Genomic DNA, 22,623 nt, shown 5'->3' with positions numbered 1-22,623 from the left:
TGGGCTCTGCTCATCATGCAGTCAATGTTTGGGGGTTTCTGTGTTCCAGGCCCTAGAAATCTAACTGTGAAAAAAAAAAAAAAAAAACTTCCCTCTGTCCTCATGCTTAATGTGACCACCTGATGAAACAAGTAAGTCAAGATCTATGCCTCTTTGAAGATGAAGATATTCTAGTGCTTAATTAAGACTTAGCTATATCGGGCTGGAGTGATGGCTTAGTGGTTAAGATACTCGCCTGCAAAGTCTAAGGACCCAGGATTTGTCTGGAGTTCATTTGCAGTGGCTGGAGACCCTGGTGTGCCCATTGTCTCTCTCCCTCTTTCTAGTAAATAAAAAGAAGACTTAGCTATGAATCATTGCCTTTCCAAATTTTGGACCCCACCCCCAGTGAAGTTTTATCACTGGCATTCTATTTTCTTTCTCCTTTTCAAGCCCCAGCACATGTTGGATTCTACAATGGTTTATTCATAAAGGGAATGTCTCTGCAATGGAAACTGTCTGGCATTTAGCCTCATAGTCCTGTGTCTAAGAGAAGGGCCATTTCTGATTAGGAGTTAAAGCTTACCCACCTGAACTGACTGCTCCGGAGACCTGGTAAACCAGTTACTGTCAAAAAAATGACTAGGGTATCTGGAATATATCTACTTACAAAATTACTGGAGCTAGAGGGGCATGATGCCACACACCTTTAATCCCAGCACTCAGGAGGCTGAGGTAGGAAGATTGCTGTGAGTTTGAGGCCAGCTTGAGACTATATAGTGAATTTCAGGTCAGCCTGGGCTCGAGCGAGACTCTACATCAAACAAAACAAAAAATAGAGCTAGGGCAATGGCTCCACAGGTAAGGTGCTTGCTGTATAAGCATATCCCCCAAAGCTATATAAAAGCCTGGCATAGAAGCATATGCCTGTAATGCCAGCATTGACCTCTGGGCTCCACGTGCATATATACATACATACACATATAGAAAAAAAAAAGTCTTCTTAACTAAGAAAGTTAATTGATTACCTTTATGTTAAGTTCTTAATTCTGTTTTAGAATCTGACTTTTGCCATTTATACTGACTCACACAGTGATTAGGAGGTATAAAGGTTTTGCTCTTTCTGTATTTAAGATACAGCTTATAGCTGAAGAATGGCTATTGTGCTCTTAGGTGTGTATGACTAGAGGCAAGGCTTTTCTCCTTCACTGAGGTAATGAAGTTTGTAAAATGAAACAAGTATGGCGCTGGATCCTCTGTGCCCTTAACTCCGGTAAGGTGACTGTTGGAAGATACCTTCGTGCCACAGCACGCTAAGTGGGCATTGTCCTACAGGCACTCAGTACCGCACACTGCACAGAGAAAGCTGCTGACACAGAGCCTGACCTGTTCACGGTTTCCCGAGAGTCGGTGAGTCCTGCCCTGCCACGGTTAGCCCATGTCCTCAGGCCCAGAGCATCAGGTGGTGCTGGGGAAGGGCAGAGAAATGAGTCTCCAGGGAAAGGGGCTGAGACCTTTCCTCCCTTCCCATGGGAAAGAGAGGGCTATATGGCCCTACTCTCTCCCAGCCTAGCGGTGAGAAGGGACCCAGGGGAAAGGTGCATCTGGATTGGGGGTGCTGGCCAGGAGGGGAAACCGGCATCTCTTTCTGTGGTTAGACCTGGGAGGCAGATGCATGCAGCGCCTACCCAATATAAGGAGGGAGGCAGACATGTCTGGCGCAGGCAGAGGGCCACGGTAAGACAGCCTGCCTTCTAATGTTCTGTGTGACAGTTGTGCACGTGTCATGTGGATCGTGTGGGTGTGCAGTGGAAGCCAAGGGTGGCGGAACCCCTCCCTTGCATGCCACAGTAGTATTTGCTGGGCATTATGACGCTGTCGAAGAGGACTCAACCAAAGTAAGACAAGAAAAAAACCATATCCTTCTCCCATGTCTTCCTCCCAACTCAACCCAGGAAGGGAGTAGAGCCCAGGACAGGAATCGCCCAACAAAGACCATGCCGCCTCTCCCGCCTCTCCTGGGGGAGAACAGAATGAGTGTCTTACATGAGGAAGGAGAGAGTTAGAGTTCGGTCCCAGATAGGGGATTTTTACAAAATGGATTCTTTGTGACTCAAAGTGACCAGGAGGCTACGCAGTCTGCCCAAAATATTAAGTAGCCTGGTGCCCGCCAGAGTGGAAAGACAGATGGGGCCTGTTCCTTTAGGAATACAGTCCGGGCAGCAATGAAACTTTTAGGTGTTTGGGTATGTGTGGCTACATTTGCTTACACTTGTTTGGGGCTTAGAAACACAAGCGACCTGTCATAGCAGCTTCTCTCTGCTTCCTGAAGTTCTTACCAAGGTGCACTACTTCCTAGTCACCCAGAAGCCACGCCCGTGTGCCCTCAGCAAGCCATTTGACCTTTTTTTTTTTTTTTTTTTTTATGACAGCAACAGACAGCGAAAAAGGCAGATAGAGAGAAATAGAGAGAATGGGCGCGCCAGGGCTTCCAGCCACTGCAAACGAACTCCAGATGCGTGCGCCCCCTTGTGCATCTGGCTAACGTCGGTCCTGGGGAATCGAGCCTCTAACCGGGGTCCTTAGGCTTCACAGGCAAGCGCTTAACCGCTAAGCCATCTCTCCAGCCCCATTTGATCTTTTTTAATGTAGAGGTCTTCATCTGTCAGATGACAGGTGGCGTGTGTGTTAGCACAGGCACTAGAAGTGTGTGTCTGTGGTAGAAGCCAGGACTCACTGTGAAAAAATTTGCTCAGGGATGTGGGTGAGAGAGTTGAAAGGATCAAAGGTATCAGACCAATACGCTTGGAGCCAGTACAGGTGGTTACCCAACTAAGCCTACAATTGGTGGAAGTGGCCCACCATGGCCTCGTGTTTTATATCTGCAGTTTCAACTAATTACAGATTCATGATATTTGAAAAACAAATGCATCTGTTCTGAACTCATCCACACTGTTTTGTCATTCTTCCCTACGTGATGCAGTATAACACTATGTACTGTGCTAGGTATTATAGGCCAATGAAGAGAATTTAAAGTATACAGGAAGATGTGTGTAGGTTACAGCAAATACTTCCCCGTTTTTGTTTTGTTTTGTTTTTATATATATAAGATACTGAAGCATTGCAGATTTTGGTATCAGCAAGGAGTCCTGGAATGAATCCCCCACTGATACTGAGGGACAGCTGTGCATTTATGGTGAGATGACAACTATCAGAGACAGAGCAGGTGGGATTAATAGTCCCAAGACTCGACTTGCTAGAGAAGGGATGTTTGAAAGGGAGGAGGAGGAAAACTCCCCACCCCGCCCCACCCCCCCCCCCCCGAGGAGAAAATGGCATGGGGTTTAGAAAGGACACCAAGAACAGCAGAGCTGGTAAGTGGGGAGCAGCCAGAGCCTGGGATCAAGCTCCTCCTAGAGGGTCAGGCTGCTGCCAGTGTCAGACAGCACAGGGCTGCAGAGCTAAGGTGCGGGTGTGAGTGGAGAAGCTGTCCTCCTGGAGAGCGATGCTGAACTTCTGGTGAGTGCTCCTGGGAAGGTGGCAGAGGGGGAAACGTCTAACCAGGGGCCAAGCCTACTTGTCCGCAGTCTATTTACTGCTTATACCCTTCTTTACCGAGTCTCTAATTCACGATGTGGGGTGCACATAATCTCCCTCCTGTAACGGTCTGTGTTCGGTCCGCTGGGAATTCTTGGAACACTCGTAGCGCTTGCTGAGTAAGTGTAGGGACTCTGCCATTTTCCGTTAATCAACTTCACAGTGCTTGGAGGGCGGTTGTTTTGTTTCATTTCGTTTTGTTTTGTTTTGTTGTTTTGGGGTTTTTTTTGTTTGTTTGTTTGTTTGTTTGGGTTTCTGCTGTTGTTTTTGGTTTTGTGTAGGTTTTTTGAAGCAAAGTTTCACTCTGTAGCCAACATTGGCCTGGAACTCCTTATTGTAGCCTAGGTTGGCCTTCAGTTTATAGCAATCTTCCTGCCTCTGCCTCCCAAATGCTGGGGTTACAGGCATGGGCCACCTCACCTTGCCACTGGATCTTTTGGAATGGTGATATTCAGAAAAAGGAGTCTGGGAAGGTCAAGCCAAGAGCCACAGCTCTTGTCTGTGGTCGCACCCAGAAAGGGATGTGGGTTAGTTTGGCCTTTGGTTCTGAGCACACCCATCACTTTAAGTTAGTAGTAGTGTGGTGGAGAGTCCAATGAAGGTGCTGATTCATTGCATTCAAATGCTGCTACCAGAAGTTTCTTCTGGAATAGTAGAATGGAGCCTCCCTGACCCTGGGTCTCTCAGGCTCCATCCTGCCACCTCTACCACACCCACTACTACATGGCACCATGACAACCTTGTTAACTACAGAGTTCTGCCCTTGAGAAAGCAGAGTCATCATTTATTGTATGTGCTTGGTCATTGAAAATTAAGGTGTTTGACCTGTTTTAATGATTTCACGCCCATCTTCATTGAATTCAATGAAAATACTTATCCTCTGAAAGTGATGATATGAAGAAGGAATATATTGCCTTTCATTTTTGGCAAATGTAAAAATAACTTTTTGAAGGTGTGAATTTATTGGTAATCACCCTTGATATAAAACTAACATAAATGTTTCCCCTCCCCTAGCCAATGCAAAATAATTTTTCAGCAAAAAAAAGAATGACTTGGAAATCAATTTAAACATTGGATATCCTAAAACATTCTTTGAAACTTTTTGCTGTTTTTATTTAGTTTTGAAAAACTGTGATTCTTGTATGTTACCGTTTTCCTCCTTCTCTTCCTGGATGTACCTTGGTAGCTGTCATGTTTTAAATATTGACAAGATGAGATAGTTTTCTGTTTATATCAGCAGTCGTCTGTCTGTGAAATATGGACGAATCAGAACGCAGGATTTCCTTTCTCAGCGCTCCATCAGGTTCATAATGTAAGGTTACAAACAGTTATTTTCTCTTCCTGAACTTGCACTCTGTGGTGTGTTGCAATGTTGTCACCAGCCAGAGGCACTTTGTCCTGGTAATGCAGAAAATGTGTAATGTCTAGTGACTCCTCAGATTCCATGTCTTTTATACTTCATTTACTGTGCCTTGTGACTACCTGATGTTTGAACATTGTCCTGAAAGGAGAAACATACTTGGTTTTGAAGTCTACAGTTCAGATCTGTCCCACGTGAGTTTTGGCTTTCATCCTGGGTGTCTGTGTTAACTTGCTTTTACAGGAAAAAGAAAAAGGGTAAATTGATATATATATGTATGTTTCTATATATATATTACTGATATATATATCAGTGTTATTCTTCCTCATTTTGTACTTCCCCATGTCCATGGGCTATTCCACCCTTTGTGTCCAATGATTCTCAAAGATTCATGTGTTTTACTTGTGAGAAATACTTGACTATTATTTGCATGAGATTCTGTGTTATTTGATCCACATATGGGGGGGGGAGCTGGGAGAGGTGCTTTGACAGCTACAAGGTGGTTCTCAGCCTCTTACCATGTGACAGTGTTGAACTGATCTTTGGAATGTGTGTGAAATTGTGACCTATTTTATTCTGAACTTCTTAATATTCAAATATTCATATATCACCATCACATACTTTAGAAAAATTCTTTTTGCTTGGAAAGTGAATATATTAATGTAGATTTTAAGTTTGGTATTTTAAAATACAATACTATTTTCACACCCAGTGAAATTTTTCCCATTGGATAGCCTGCTGTCTGAGAGGTTGAGCCATTTGGTTGAGAATCACTGAACAGAGTTCTTGGGGTGGCATGCGAAGAGCCTCTTTTGGGGTGCAGCATCAGGTACATCGTCCTCCTGTGCATGGGGCTTTTGGTTCTTGAGGACTGTGGTGTCTGTACATTGCCTGGTACTGATGCTCTGTGACCTAACCATTCCTCCTGAACATGTAAATTCTAATGCCAGCCTTTATGTGTTCAGAAGTGGCCATCTCTGCTCTTCCTCAATAGAACAGATTCAACCAAAGCACCTGCACTTGTCCAAACCACCATTCTTCATTTGACAAACAACAAGCCAGTGCAGCACCAGGGAGTTACACGTACCTGAATGTTTGTAGATCTTCCCTTACATTTACATTCAAATACGTGTGTATTTTCACAGACATAAGATTCTACATAGCATTCTGGAAAGCCTGAGTAATTACAGAGAGTAAATGTATTCACTTATATCTTATGTATAGACAAGTAGCCTATCTCTGCAGTTTGTCAGAATAATTAAAGAAGCCGGGCATGGTGGCGCACGCCTTTAATCCCAGCACTCGGGAGGCAGAGGTAGGAGGATTGCCATGAGTTTGAGGCCACCTGAATTCCAGGAATTCCAGGTCATCCTGAGCTAGAGTGAGACCCTACCTTGAAAAGCAAACAAACAAAAAAGAATAATTAAAGAAAAACCTTACAGCAATAATTGGCATTTAAAATCATTTTAGTTTTTCAAAAGTGTTCTGAAGGCATAAAGAATAATGTTTGTTTATATTGAGATCTAAATTTACAAGAAGGTAGGTAGGAACTGTTCCTAATAGAAAAGATTTTAAAGTTTCTATTTTTAAAAAAAATCAATTAAGTCTTACTTTGAATTTTTTTTTTTTGAAAAGAGTAGTATAAGGCTTGGAAAATATCATACCTTTCCACATGGTAGGAAACCAAATTATAAGCTGGGTATGGTAATATATGCCTATAATTCCAGCACTTGGGAGGCTGAGGTAGGAGAACTATGAGTTCAAAGCCAATCTGGACTACAGAGTGAGTTTCAGATCATCTTGGGTTAGGCTGAGACCCTACCTCCAATAAACAAAAACAAAAAGAAAGCTAAGCTTTAATCATGGCTTTAATTATTTACTGATATCCTTAGAAAACCTTTTTGCTTAGAAAAAAATAAAAGTATGTTTTCTTCATATTCTAAGAACATTAAGAATATGTAGCATTTGGTTTCCCTTTTTGCAGAGAGCTACATATAGTCTGTTTTAGAATTACCTCAGATGTCTTTTGCACATGAACTGAAAACATGGAGCTATTTAGTACCTTTAGAAGTAGTTCATAGGTCAAAAGTTGCATTTTTAAATATGTGATTCAGTAAAAATCCACCTGTAGACTTCTGTGAGTTTTTTAATAACTAAATTCACTTAGTGATTTTATATTCTTTCAGCCAGTAGTGTAAGAGCATGTTAAATGTGGTTGTGTTCTTTTCAGTGTGGCCCAATCAATTATAAGTTCTTCAGAATCAGTCAGACTATTAACTTGTAATTGGCAATTGGCAAATACTTGTTAGACAGAACCAACTCTCCACTTAAAACTCTAATATCAAATTATGTTCTTCCTTAATATTAGAAGGCTTATTTAAATTTGAAGTGATAGGTAATGATGCACATCTCCTTTTGTTCAATGCCCTTCCATGTATTTATTTTAAAAAATGAAAACACCTTAAGGCATCAATAAAATATTACAAGTACCAAATAAGTAAAGTTTTAAGCCATGATCAAATTCTTGGAATATTAAATCATTTACATACATTAACCTAAAGGATTTTCTCTAAATATTTTAAACTCTAAAGAAAGAGCCTGAAGGCATTTACTTAAAGGTTTTTAACTCATTTTTGTTTATTTCTCTTCTGTAATTACCTAAAGCCATCTAAAGAGCACCGTGTTTATAATAATTTAAACTGTGTTGAAGTTTTGCACCAAACTTCTCCTACTTCATTTTGTTATTTTAATTAAATATTATTGCAAAATCTTTTTCTAGGGTTTGAAGTGTTTCTTATTGAAGAAAAGTTTTGACTATAAGCCATTATTTGCGGCAAAAGACTTCTTAGCTCAGTTTGATTTTTATTAATTTTTAATAAGCATTTTAAAGTAAGAAATGATTAGATTTAAACTTTTTGCCTTGGAAAATACAGATATTGTGTAGACATGAATACATAGCTCTGTCAAGAGCTACCCCTGGGCATCACAGTTGAAAATTATTTTATATTTGAGGCAAAAAAAAAAATCCTTATTTGTTTTTCTGTCTCTTTTACCACTACATGTAGTAACTACCAGCTCTCCCATCGCTCATTTCCATTGTAATTCTACCTCTAAGAGTATTGAGCCTGAAGGTACCCTTGTTCTCTGAACACTTGTGTCTTTCCTGGCAGTCAGCCAGCAAAGATGAATCATAGCCAAAGGCCAAGGTCATTACTGCCCTTCATCATGTCTGATATGAAGTACAGGTGGAGTCCTTCCATTCCCATTAAGTTGTCTCCAAAGGGGGGAAAATACAGCATCTACATATTAATTGTGCTAAATATTTATAGACCTAAGATTTTTAAAAAGAGAGAAATAAAAAGGAAATTGATGAATTTCCAAAAAGAAAAGAAATTTATTTTCTGATAAATTCAATTCTAAGCACATATTTTCTTCTGAAAATAAGTTTCTGGAAATAGTACTAAGTATGACAAAACAGACTCTATTTCCAGAATGGTCAATTCAATTCCCTGTAGGGAATTTTAAAATATTTGGACTGGAGCAACATTTCAAGGCTACAAAGAAAATAAAGTAAGGATTATATTTGTCTCGTGTAATTATCTTTCCCCATGCTTCTGGGGGAAGTCTTATCAGATTACTGGATTCAAAGCAGGTGGTTTGTGACTTTTGGATAAAATGGAGTCATAGGAGAGCAGGAGATGGATCTGTCTAAATAGCTAAATGGATGCGCCATTTCAACTAGTTCTCAAATAAGAGATCCCAGTGGTTTCTAAACAGAGGGCTGTATCCTGAGACCTATTGTTCCCAGTATGGCTGTTACAACTTCTGCAGATCATGTAAATATTTGGATCAGTACTTGGCTTGTAGTCCTGCTTTAAGTGTATAGAATGCACATTAAAATTTGATTATAAAAGTGAGTGGCCTAATGGAACAATTAGAGAATGTATTTGCATATGATTTGCATGCTTAATGCACTCACCTATGAAACATGCCCATATCCCAGCCTCACTGCACACATGCCTGCCCCCACCCCCCAGCCCTGTTCCCAGACCTTTCACTGCAGCCCCTTGATACCTCCAGCTCCTGCCGTGTCTCTTCAGGCTTGTTCTAAAACCTGCCTGTTAAGTTCTGCCAAGGTATACCTCAGCTACCCGATCGCGGGGCTAAATGTGCAGATCTGTGACCTGTGGCGTGGTTAAGTTGCCACCTCAGCGGACACTGGTTCAAAGGATCTTTTGATATCACCCAAATCCTCCTTTTGTATCATTCCACAGCGTGGCGTGCAGACTTCTGTTGTTGCGTTATCGGTGTCATCTGTGACTTGAATGTACAATCCTGTTTGCTGTGTTGCTGCTTTCTTGAAGGGGGGAGTTTTATGGGGGATATCAGAGGGTAGTTATCTAGATTTGGGATGAGCTAGTAGTTAAGAACTCAGCTGTGATGTTTCCAGAGCTGTAAGCTGTTATGAAAGTTATTCACTCAGCTTCAAAATGGATGAATTCGACACAGCCTTTATTTTGAAGTGGATACTAGTATTTTTTTAAGATCAAATCCTATCCAGCTGAAATAAATAAACTAGAGAAATGATAAAGACATTTGAGAGAAAAGGAAATATCAAAATAAAGTCAGGGAAAGATGCAATCCTGAAATCAGTTCCAATTAGTTATTACCTTTTAAAAGTGATGCCTATTAAAGAGAAAATTCAAGAAAGAATCAGATTAAAAAATAGACAAAAATGTTAATATTCCAGCTTTATAGCTCTCAGCACATAGGGAGTAGAGACTGTGCACAAGTAAACCAGCAACTAGAACCCAACAAGCATGGAAATGGCCCAGGGCAGAGTAAAACAGCAGGAGTTTTCTCTGGCTGGTGCTCCGGGGAGAGCCAGAGAAAAAGCATGGCCCTGACTCGGCTCTTCCTGTTACAGGAATGAACTCACCTACCCAGAAAGGCCTCAGCCTCTCTAGAGCTATGGGAAAACTTGCATTCCCACAGGACCCTAGAATTTTTCTTCCCATTTTCCAAAGCCACTTAGAATTGTCTAGAAGGCAAGACCTTTGCCTCCCGCTTTCTGTCATTGGCAAGTGCCTCGTATTTTACCCAATGTAACTCTAAACTTCACAGAGAGACTTAGAGGGCTAGCGCTCTTGTCCAAAACACACACCTAATTTGAGCCATTCCTGGACGCCTGTGGTTCTTTGGGATGTCTACATTCTGTCAAAGGACTTAATGAAAGCTACAGACTTCCTTATACTTGCAAAAGATGCATCTGAATGTGTGTATTCTTTTCCAGACACCTTGAAAATCCCCCTCCAGGAATCCCACAATAAGTCAATCCATTTGCTCCTACTTTAAGAAAACCTGGTCCGTGGCCAAGGTTTATTTAGTTTTGGAGTTCATAAGATCTTGTTATATTGTCCAATGCCTGAGAAAAAAATATATAATTTCTCTTAATTCTATAAAGCCAGTCAGATCTACTTAGACAACTGTAGTTTTGGAGGTCAGTCTATAGTTTTACCTTTGTCCCTTTGAGAATAAAGAACTGGCTTTTGAAAAACCAAAATATTTATCAGGAGGGAAAAAAGTGAGAAATATTCTTATCTGTGATATGTCCATCTGATGAGAGTCTGGAAAAGACCTGCTGAAGACAACCTTTGACCTTATAAACACTCACATTAAACCTTTATGAGAAGGCTGACCTGATGAAAATAGCAAATGAAGTGACAGTCTGTTTTGGTATGAGTATTGTATGATACATCATCATATGTGATATGCTGTATCTCGGAATCAGGATTCTCATAGACACACACATGCACATAGGAGCAGACTTGCACTCCAGGCTTTAGGCTGCTGCAGTGTTTAGGTTTTCTCAGGAAGGGAACCGAATACATCCAAGGCAGTCACAGTGACGCCACATCAATACAGTTGAATTCTGATGAGGGAAATTAATTGTTGACCATTAATAAGTTTTTCTTTCAACATTGTGTTTAGTATCCTACTTACAAACTCTTTGCCCCAGAGTTATAAAATTATTCAAAGTTCATGGTACACGTCATATTTGTACATGTCATATTTAGAAACTGAAATTAATGAAATTGTCTATCCTAATATAAAATCCATTCAAACCAAAACTTTTCAGTCATGCTTGAAAACAGGAAATTCTTTCAAAATGTAATTTTTTCCATTGTAACAGAAAATTATGATTTAGTAAGTAGTTTATTAATATCTTCACATTTTGCTTTAAAATTACTTGATATAAGTCAGAGAATAATTTGATTTCCTCACTCTTCAAAAAATGAGCTCACCTTCAGGAAATACAATGCTAACTGATATAAAAAAACACAATAACTATCATTTATATACATATAATATACCCATAAGAAGGTAGACCTAAGCTAGCTAGAGAGGGTGGGCCTCGATGATTGCTCATACTGCCTCTAGAATAAATGTCATTTTCAGACAGGAGACTGGGGAGAACCTTCCATTACCTTGCGACCTCCCAATGAAGCCACAGCCTCAACTCCGGTACAGTACTGGCAACACCACCCGGAGAAGCTCATCTTTCAGTCCTGTGACTACAAAGCTTTTGTAAGTTACCTACAATTCAGTATTTGGGTCCGTGGGGATAGAGGGTGTGGGTTCCTGGCTCACTGACGTTATACTGAAAACAGACCAACATGCTCCGTACTGAAATTCCCGAAAGGTTTCCCTTGGGGTTTTCCTGACAGCAGCATTCTATCCAAAGAGAAAGTCCAGATGACAAGAGCTTTGGAACCCTTTAAATCCTGTTTAAGTGAAGTTCTGCTTCCTGCCATTACAGAGTTGTATAAATATTTTTAATGCTAAAAAGCACAATTTTAAATTGAATGAGGAGATGGCGATATACCTCAGCAATAGCTTGTTGAGTGTGTATAAAGCCCCAGGTTTGGTCCCCAGCACCACAAAAAATAAGTAACATGAAAAGAAAAGAGAATAAATGTAGACATAGGTACATCTTCACTCACTAGTGCTCTCAAAATGTTGGGTCTTTGCAATCCCATGGGGATAACCTGCAGCCCCAACAAGGAGGGCCTCTTCAGAAAAGGGGCAGGGATAAGGGAAAGGATGCTACTAACATGTGTTGTTTCCATACTAAGTAAAGTATGTGCATAACTAATAAAAATAATTTTTTTTAAATGTTGGGCTCTTTTTTTTGGTCTCATAGAGTGAAGGGAGTAGCCGTGCTTAGCTGAGAATTTATAGTTATTCATAGTTATTTATAGCTATAGAGAACAGGTGAATGAATGTTCAAAGGGTCCTGTAAGCTTTGGTCAAGTGCTGATCGTCATGACTACAGCAGGAAAAAAAAAAGGCTGAACCCTAGGCAGCACATTGAAAATGACCCTGTTTAAGAGAAATGTTTCCATTAGGGAAAACTTTGCTGAGAACTTTAAAAATAAGGATATCACCAAGGTCATTTTTTATGAAGATTTTGGATGTTCTGGTTATTTCCCTAAAGTTAGTGTTCTCCCACCCACTCTGCCACCTTTGCCCCCGTCACCACCCCCACTCTGCACTGAGAAGGGAGTAAATTACAAAAGAACCCAGTTGAAATTTCAAAAGGTCAATGATTTATAGAAAAGTTCAGACATTTTGCTCAAAACTCCCCGCCCCCAGCCAGAAGAGCAGAGGGGGTGCTGCCCATGGTCCAGTCACATTATGACAAAGTGGCTTCTCCAGGGGAGCCGAGAATGGCAGCTTCCTCTCTGACCCTTTCCATCCCTTCCTTGCGTGGCTGGAGCAGGGCACACAGCTGTGAAGGAAAAGGGTCCAAAACGGCTTCTTGCCTAAGACTTACAGCCCAACTTTAATTACCTATGCCACCAAATAAGCCCAAGTGGGGGCCATGCCGCTTGGCTCTCAGCTGTCTCATTCAGCCCTGTAATTACACTGATAGTAGTATGGTTTATTTTTGCAGACATTGCTGCTGCCTCAAAAAAAAAAAAAATGGAAAAGCATTTTTAGATGCCCCCATTTTGTAGTTAAATATGATCTGAAAGATGACATCTTTAGAAAATGCTGCAATTTCATTATGAAGAGCGATTTACAGCCCTAAGAATTTATGGATTAATTCTCCTGTAGTCTCTCTACGGATGCATTTGTTAGGGTTGGTAACTAATACTTGTTTAAAGTTATCAGTAACTCAGAGCCAGGAAACCTTGCCAGTGATCCTTCCAGTATGGTTTTTAAATCATTACTCATAGTTGTTTTCTCCTTTTAATCATTCCCCTTTTTTTTCCTTTTGTGTGTGTGTGTGTGTGTGTGTGTGTGTGTGTGTTTTAGTATTTAGGTTCTATGCTGATAAAAGAGCTCAGGGGGACAGAATCTACCCAAGATGCTTGTGCAAAAATGCGGGTAAGTTTGCCAAACTTATTTATTTCTAGTAGCTGAAATCCTAAATGCTGGGTATGGATACAAATTGCCACCTTTCAAATTACTGTTTATCTGTTGGTCTGATGAATCACATGGGTGTTACATAAAAAGGTGTTTGGGCTTTGTTCATGTTTAGACTTGGGCTTATCTCACTGTGGTTTCAGATAATGTTTCTGATATATTTAGACCATATTATGTTTGCTCAAACTTTTTCAAGAATTACAGTTAACAGTATATGCATTGGTCATTCTCCAAATTAGAAAAAAATATATGATCTTTTTTTTTTTTACTTCCCCTTTCCTAATCTTCCCCCAACTGATACAACCCACTATCTGTAATCCCAAATTGACTGTTCCACTCTTGAGAGTCAGTCCTAGCAGCTCGTGTTCTCCCACACACTGAATAAAAACTTTCATCTTTGCCTCAAAAAAAAAAAAATATGATCTTTATCTGAGCGTGGAGGTGCACGACTTTAATTCCAGCACTCAGGAGGCTGAGGTAGGAGGATCAAAGTGAGTTCAGGGTCACCCTGAGACTACATAGGCCAGCCTGGGCTAGAGCAAACTCCATACCATAGAAAATCAAAACAAAGCAAAAAATAATAATAAAATAATCTTTAGTCTATTTCAAGATGTTGTAACCAGCAGCTTTACAGTCTGAGAATAAGTACCACCAAGACTGCCAATTAACTAAAAATTTTCAGAAGCACAAGTATGGAGGCCATTCTATATAAAGCTAATGGTTTTTAAGTGACTTGTTTAGTTTTGCTTTGTTTTGAGGTAGGGTCTCACTCTAACCCAGGCTGACTGGAACTCACTTTGTATTCCCCACTAGTCTTGAACTCATGGCATTCCACCAACCTCAGCCTCCCAAGTATGCTGGGACTAAAGGCATGTGCAGCCACTCACAGCTCTAATATGACTTTTGGTTGCTTTTTGTTTTAATATAAGAAAAATATTCAACTCTGAATGTTACAAAATATTTAAAAGCAGTAAATATTGACAAAAACAGTAACACCGAATGTCTGTGGTACGTGGATATTAGATCCCTATGAATTTATTTCAAGCAAAGTACATTTCACCTGTATGGTCTTTTCTGTGCCCCTTATTCTTGCAGCCTCCAGAGCTGATGTGTACATGGTACGGCAATGTCAGACTGGTGCTAACAAATTAAAAATACTGGATCTGTTTAATATAACAGGCAACCACAGCCAAATTTCTAATCATTAGGGAAAGAACCCTAACTTTTACTTGTGGCCATTACATCTTGTCATTGATTCCTTATGAGCAATTTTTGGTTGAAAGATGTAAAAGATGTAATTGAGCTAAAGACAGTTTTGAAGATAAATGTCCAGAGGTGTCCACTGTTCACTGGAACCCAACAGTGCGGGAATATTCATGAAATTGAGGCCTTGGAATAACTAACATAATATCTTGACCAGCTACTAGAAGACTGAACTAACATCCCCATCTCTTTGATGTAGTGTTGGTGGATTTTACTGCTCTAAGTTACACTGCTGAGATCCTGGCCTCGGGGGTCCCTTGTGCCACACAATAATATGACATCTGCTTATGCACAGCAAAGTGACGATAGCTGCTGATGTTTACTGAATACAACGTGTCCTATTTTAATTATTTCCCCCACTTACGGAAGAAGGAACTAAGGCTTAGAGAGGTTAAATAATTCTCCTGAGTTCACTCAGGCACTCATTTGCCAATGTGGACTTGGCATCTAGGTCTGTGTGCCTCTAGAACATAAGATGGTAACCTCTATATCCCCCAGATTCTCCTGAGCCTATTTTTAGACTTAGAAAAGGATGGCAAGTTTACTGACCTTGAGAAATTTTCCATGGCTTACAATTCTGGGAATCTCGTATTCTAAATATATACATATCTGACCTAAATTGTGTTACCACTGAACAATGAGAAAAAAAGAATTATTTCCCAATCATCAAGCCTCATAATGATTTCAGAGATATGTAAGAACATGTCCAAGAAATTGCTTTAGCATCTGTGATTTAATACCATCAACTAAATTACCTGAATCCAGCTACCTCAGTGTTCTCATCAGCATAAATATTGTATTGTGCATGTAGTATCATTTAAAATGCTCCAGATATGTGATGTGAATTTCAGTCCATTTCTCAAAATTGAGTGGCTCTGAAATTACATCCTGATAGCAACAGGAAAGCCACTTTAATAGTCTCAGCAGAGAATAATTGAGTTAAATACTTGTCTATTGCCTAAAATGAAACTTAGAAAAAGCTGTGTATTTAGAAACCATTCTTCTGTTCCTTGGAGCATTTTTGTTTTTTGTTTGCTACCTGTTGTAGTTACCGTCATGTTGCTGGGACAAAACATCTGACCAAAAGCAGCTGATGGAAGGAAAGGATTTATTTTGGCTTGTAGTCTTAAGGGGAAGCTTCATGATGGCAGGAAAAAGATGGTAGAGCAGAGGCTGCACATCTCTTCTGCCACACCAGATGGAAAACAGCAGGAGGAGAGTGAGCTGAGCTCTGGCCAGGGGGAGCTAAGACCTCCAAACGACACTTACTCTAACAAGGCTCCACCTCCCAAACTGACACCAGCTGGGGACCAAGCATACAAAACACAGGAGTTTATGGGGCTGGGGCACCTGATTCAACCCACCACCCTGCCCTTCATGTCTATTTTAAGTAGTCTGCATAAAAAATTGAACCTTTATTGCTCCTCACAATATCATAAAACCTTATTTCCCACAGCGAATAAATCTTAGGTCATGATGGAGTAACTAAAGTTGCATTTACTGGAGCACTTCAAAGCCAAAAGCACTGATTTGATCTGTTACCTGGGACTACTATATCATGAATTAGAACTTTCACCAACTAAAAATAGTGTGGATTGCGACTTGAAGTTCATTTTAAGTTTGAACACAAAGATAGACTTGGCTTTTAACACTGTAGCCTTCTAGCCTCAAATTCCAGGATAATCAAGTTCTTCCCCATAGGAAATGCTTCAGGACACAGGTGTTCTTATAAGTTAATGTACAGTAATAGTAGTAGGCTAGAGTGGTGTAGATTGAAATTTTACCTGGTTTACTCTTTTAATTGAAAAAAGAGAGAGAGAGAGAGAGAAATTGTCATTTCAATCATGTATACACTTTAGCTGAAAGTAAAATTTCCTGCCCAGTTAAAAGGAATATGCCATCAGCCTGTCACAGTCTCCCAAAATCAGCCCAGCTAACACCTGTGTGCCCCACCCAAGGAAATTGTGCACATTATTTCAGTGAACTCCTTATCCAACATGCTTAGGGCCAGAAGTACCCCAGGTGCCTAGTGTTGTTTTTTTTTCAGATTTTAGAATGTTTGCATACATATACATAATGACATTTTTATTTCATTCATACTTTATATGTAGAAACCTAAAGTTAATTATGAACAATTTTAATACTTTATTTATTTGTTCATTTGAGAAAGAGAGAGAATGGGCATGCCAGGCCTCCAGCTACTGCAAACAAACTCCCCAATGCATGTGCCACTTTGTGCACCTAGCTCAATACGTGGGTACTGGAGGATAGAACCTGGGCCATCACGCTTTGCAAGCAAGTGCTTTGAACTGCTAAGCCACCTCTCCATCCCCTTAAACAGTTTTTTTATGCACCTACATTTTGATTGTGACTCTTTGAACAAAATCAAGTGTAGAATTTTCCACTTGTATCACGTTGGCACTCAGAAATTTTCAGGATTGGGACACTTGGGAATTTAACTTTCCAGTTTGGTGATATCAACCTGTATCACTGTTATCCTCACCTTACATATGGGAATATACAAAATCCAAGGGAGGAGCTGGTAAGATGGCTCAGTCAGTAAAGTGCTAGTGGCACAAGCGTGAGGACCTGAGTTCGGATCCTCAGCACCCATGTAGCTGCCTGTAATTACAGTGTTCGGGAGGTGGAGACAGGCAGATCTAGAGCTCTGTGAGAGATCCTGCTTCAGTAAATAATGTGGAGAGCAACTGAGGAAGATACCCAACATCAACTTCTGGCCTCCACACACACGTGCACCGACACACACATATACACATGCATGCACACCACACATAACACAAAAAGTAAATCAAAAGCAAGAAGGTTAGCAATGTGCCCAGTGTCATCTTACTACCAACTAGTAGAGTCAAGATTTGAACCCAGAATGTAACTCCACTATCTACACGAATCTGCAAGACAGACCATCTCTCTTACTGTGCACCAGAATATAGTGTCCCATGTTTTCCAACAACTGGAAAGGGGTCATTTGTGATCTTGAAAAGTAGCTTTAGGAGCCTTCAAAGAGTCCATGATACTAGTGCTGGCCAAATTAAATCATTTTGGTGACAGGCATATCTAATAATTTGGAGTATATTCAAATGCGTTAACATGCATAAGTTTTCAAAAGAGTTCTTGTATCTTTCCTAATTGTAAATTGCTTTTTTTTTTAACCCATAACACTTACTTTAACACATTCTTTTCATTCAAGCAGCATCCAAACACCATTTCCTCTTTTCAAGAACATTGAAAGTGTTTGATATTCACAACTGGTTGATTCCTAAGCTTATCTAAACCTATTCATTCATCTCTAAGTTCTCCTTCAGTTCTGAAACAGAGATAATTTTCACTTACTTACTGGTGTTTTTATTCAATTAAAATATATCATCACAAACTAAGATGGTAGTTTAATTCACATCACTCTACAATATGGGATAATTTCTCTCTGATCAATGAACCACTCTTTCTCCTTCCAGCAGCCTTAAGACTTTTTAAATTATTAGACTTTACTTTTTAATACTTTATTCATAAAGCATTTTTAGGCTTACAGAAAAATTACAAGGAAGGCACAGAGATTTCTTTATACTCTCTAACCTCACACATGTAAATCCTCCTCCACAGTCAACACCCAGGTGGTCCACTTGTTATGACTGACAAACATCTGAGCCCGTAGGTTCTTATTTCTTATGTGTGTTGCACGTGAATCTGATCATATCATACATAGTGGTTTCCCTTGAAACTTAGATTTGTCTCAAGTTTATAGTAAAGTGGAGCACAAATTAATGTACCTATATATTTATCCCACAGGTACTGCTTTCAGGTTCCCTTTTTATTAGCATCTAACATTAGTGTTGTACATCCATCACAATTAGGAACACTATTGATGTGTAATTACTAACTGAAGTTCATGGCTTACCTTAGAGTTCACTCTTTAAGTTATTCATAGTGTTGGGATTTGACAAATAATATAGTCATGTATCTACCATTATTTCTTTTTTATTTGTGTGTGTGTGTGTGTGTGTGTGTGTGTGTGTGTGTGTGTGCATTTGTACCTACACACCACAGTCTGACACTACTACAAAGGAATACCAGACATTTGTACCACCCCTTGCAACTGGGTTCATGTGGGTGCTGGGGAATTGAACAGAGGTCGGCAGGCTTCACAAGGAAGTGCCTATATCCATGGAGCCATCTTCTGAGCCCTGTCGCTACATCTTGGTTGCTTCCAAGTATTGGAAATTATAATCGAGATGCTTTAAATTTAAACATCTGTATGCATGTCCTCACTTTAAGATTTCTTCCCCTGGATGCATTCTTCTCAATGCCCCTCGTCATCTTCTCTTGTAATGGTGATGGTGAAGATGAGTCAACAGAAGCTAGCATTAAGCCCTGATACTTTTTTATATTTTTACTTCATTTATTTGTTTATTTATTTACTTATTTACCTATTCAAGAGAGAGAGAGACAGAGAGAAAGAATGGGTGCCCCAGAACCTCCAGCCACTGCAAATGAACTTCAGATGCATGTGCCTGCCACATTGTGCATCTGGCTTATGTGGGTCCTGGGGCATTGAACCTGGGTCTTTAGGCTTCACAGGGAAGTGCCTTAACTGCTAAGCCATCTCTCCAGCCCCCTGATGTTTTTTATTGAGCAAAATTGTCATTTCTGGTTTATAGTTTGAAGTTTTCTTTACTAAAAACCTGAACTTAGCTAGGTTTTATTCATGAAGCATACTGTAGATAGGATAACTTTTGTGAACTGTTTTGCTCCCTCATATATAGCCAGACTGCTCATTTCCTTTACCTTGGTTGTTTTACAGACACATCTATTTAAGATTAAAATCTTAAAACATATATTACTGATGTGTGATGGACTGTAAAAGATTTCTGTTTAATCTGAACACATTCAGTGCTGCCTTCTGTTATTGGTTGGATCTTCAAGCTGAATCCATGCTCAGAAAGAGACCTAATTTCTTTTGTTGTTGCTTTTCATCTTAGTGTGTGTATAATATGTGTGGTATGGAGTGCATGTGGTGCATGCATGTATGTGTGAAGATTTATGTACCCCATGCACACATATGTGGAAACCATTCATCTTCACGTTTCCTTGTGATGCAGTCTCTCACTGAACCTGGAGCTGCCATTTTAGCCCTAGTGGTTCTCCAGCTTCCTTTCTTCACAGAACTGGGGTCACAGGCTTGGGTAACCATATCCAGAAGTTTATGTAGATGCTGGGGAATTGAACTAAGGGTAAATCAGGACCTCTTAAGCCCTCATGTTTGCACAGAAAGTGCTCTTACCCACTGAGCCATCTCCTCAGCCCCAGGTAGTCTTCATTTCTAAAACAGTTTCGGGGGGTAAAATATTAGCTCTCAGATGCTGAGTGTGATGACACTACTGCCGTATTCCCTGTAGAAAATGGAACCTGCTCCTATCATACCTCACATCACACTGGAAATGCCTGGTGGCTTAGAGTTTAAAAAAAAATTCCCTTGAAAGCAAGGACCACGTGCATCTTCTCAGCACCTATTTTGTCATAGCTACCTTACTTACAAGGTGCTGTGATGATTGAATACAATGATATATGTTACGTGTCCACTTCAGTCACCTCTCAAAATATGTTGGATTTTTTTTCCTACAAATGATTGAAAGAAATGAGTGTGCAATCATGAATAATCATGAATGGGTTAACTGTGGATTTTTGCATTTGTTCTTACCCAACTTCCTCATGCCTCTGGGTTTTCATGTACACAGTATGTAAAAGAGTATCCCAAATCTTAGAGTCCCATACCTTCTTGTCTGTATATGTGTCTGGTCTACATGCATGTGAACATGCATCTTTGTAGATGTGTGGGCATACATACATGCATAGGTGAGCATGCATATGTGTTTATGAGCTGTGGATACCACATGTCTGTCAACCTCTGGTATATTTCTCTATCTTGTTTTTTGAGACAGTGTTTCTCACTGAATGCAGAGGTCATTGATTTGGCTAGTTTCAGTAACCAACAAAACCCAGGGATCCTCCTGTCTCTGCCTTACCAGCATGGGGATTCCAGGCATGAACCACCATGCCTGGTTATTTCTGTGCTGGAGAACTGAACTTGGGTCCTCATCAGTTATATTTACTGAGCAAGTTCTTTACTGATTGAGCCATTCCCCTAACCCAGGAATCCCATACTTCTATTTCTACTGGGGAAAAGGCATTTCCAAAAGGAAGGGAAAAAATGAAAAAGGAAAGCTGTTGATATGATGATACATGCAATTTTGTATTTTATTTGGGTAATTTGTCCTCAACTCAACTGGGAAGTGTTTTTTGGTTTGTTGTTGTTGTTTTGGTTTGGTTTTTTTGTGTTTTTTGGTTTTTGGGTTTTTTTTTTTCTTTTTTGGTTTTGGTTTGGTGTTGTTCTTTTTTTTTGGTGGGGGGGTTTGAGGTATGGTCTCACTCTAGCTCAGGCTGACCTGGAATTCCTGGAATTCACTATGTAGTCTCAGGGCAGCCTCGAACTCATGGTGATCCTCCTACTTCTGCCTCCTGAGTGCTGAGATTAAAGGCATGCACCACCACACCCAGCAAGTTGCTTTTGTTTTTTTTAATAATGTGTTTATGTGACTAATTTTTACATAGCAATAAGTATACTACTTAGGCCATCCCATGGTGTGAATGTGTTTTTTTGAGTAACTCACACTCTGAAGATTCCAGGGCAATGTTTAGTGAAGTAGGGCTTTGCTCTTAGTCAGGTGAAGTTCCATTTTATTTTACCTCTCTAGGCTTATACATACCTTACCCCATCTCTGAATTATGCCCCAGGGTTTAATTATCATGAAAATACATAACTCAGGGCTGGAGAGATGGCATATCAGTTAAGGTGCTTGCCTGCAAAGCTAGGGACCCATCTTCTACTCTCCAGCGCCCATGTAAGCCAGACGCACAAAGGTGAGGCAAGTACAAGGTTGCACATGCCCACTAGGTGGTGCAAGCATCTGGAGTTTGATTGCAGTGGCTGAGGCCTTGGTGTACCAATTCTCTCTGTCTCTATCTCTGTCTCTCTAAAACAAAAAAAAGAAAATACAGAATTCCATCACTTCCTTAATAAAGTTAAAGATAATGTTAGGAGATATCTACTATTATGAAAGGTAAGCCATTATATTTGACCTAATGCTTTAAGCCCATCATTGACAGCACTGTTCACAGGATTTTGTGGCCACCAAAATTCCTCTTAAAAAAAAAAATGAAATGAGGGCTGGAGAGATGGCCTAGTGGTTAAGCGCTTGCCTGTGAAGCCTAAGGACCCCGGTTCGAGGCTCGATTCCCTAGGACCCACGTTAACCAGATGCACAAGGGGGCGCATGCATCTGGAGTTCGTTTGCAGTGGCTGGAAGCCCTGGAGCACCCATTCTCTCTCTCTCTCTGTCACTTTCAAATAAATAAATAAAAATAAACCAAAAAAAAAAAAGAAAAGTTTGTCTTTTTTAAAAAAAAGAATAAGAAATCTTCATTCATGAAATAAGAAGTATTTTAAGATTATTTTTAAAGTCAAAAATAAGCAAAATCTTCTAGCATATTAAAATTTTAGAATCTTTTCTTTCTCAAAGCTTTTGTAGTTTCACATTAGGTCTCATTTATTCTATTCTGCTTAATTTGTATCATTTCTAAACTTTCAAGCTGAAAGTACTTCTGTAGTATGAATTTTCAAATATGTAGATTTCTGAACATAACCTATACTTGGTTCAAGCGTGAAGACTATCTTTTCTCTTTTCTATGCTTTCAAAGAAACAATAGTGGAAATAGGTTGAAAGACATTTTTTAAAAGTTTGAATGCCACTTTTCTTAAAAGAGACACAGACTAGATTCACATTTAGTCCTTTCTGTCTCTATGCAGATTCCTTCTGGGAGAAATTGTCATTTGAGAAGCACCTTCAGGAATACTTCTTAGGAACCAGGCTAGGGGAAAAAAAAATTTTTTTTAAGTCTCTGTTGCCCAAGTTTCAGGG

General features: G+C 39.9%; 1 protein-coding gene across 36 annotated transcripts in view; it reads left to right on the top strand.

Moving 5' to 3' along the window:
• Nucleotides 1-22,623, top strand: part of Anks1b (ankyrin repeat and sterile alpha motif domain containing 1B) — a 1,062,135-nt gene that overhangs the window by 991,226 nt on the left and 48,286 nt on the right. For 14 of the 36 annotated variants that reach the window (XM_045152363.1, XM_045152361.1, XM_045152369.1 and 11 more), the window contains 2 exons: nt 11,396-11,524; nt 13,259-13,330. In XM_045152363.1, the coding sequence (XP_045008298.1) occupies nt 11,396-11,524; nt 13,259-13,330 (201 nt within the window). Of the gene's footprint in view, nt 1-1,314; nt 1,390-3,118; nt 3,176-4,813; nt 4,889-11,395; nt 11,525-13,258; nt 13,331-22,623 lie in introns of those variants that run through there. The other 22 variants (XM_045152346.1, XM_045152359.1, XM_045152358.1 and 19 more) reach the window with 5 other exon arrangements.

Source organism: Jaculus jaculus, chromosome 6, assembly GCF_020740685.1.
Source record: "Jaculus jaculus isolate mJacJac1 chromosome 6, mJacJac1.mat.Y.cur, whole genome shotgun sequence".
Lineage (NCBI taxonomy): Eukaryota > Metazoa > Chordata > Mammalia > Rodentia > Dipodidae > Jaculus > Jaculus jaculus.
Note: the sequence above shows the minus strand (reverse complement) of the source record. Positions and strands in the feature narration are given on the sequence as shown.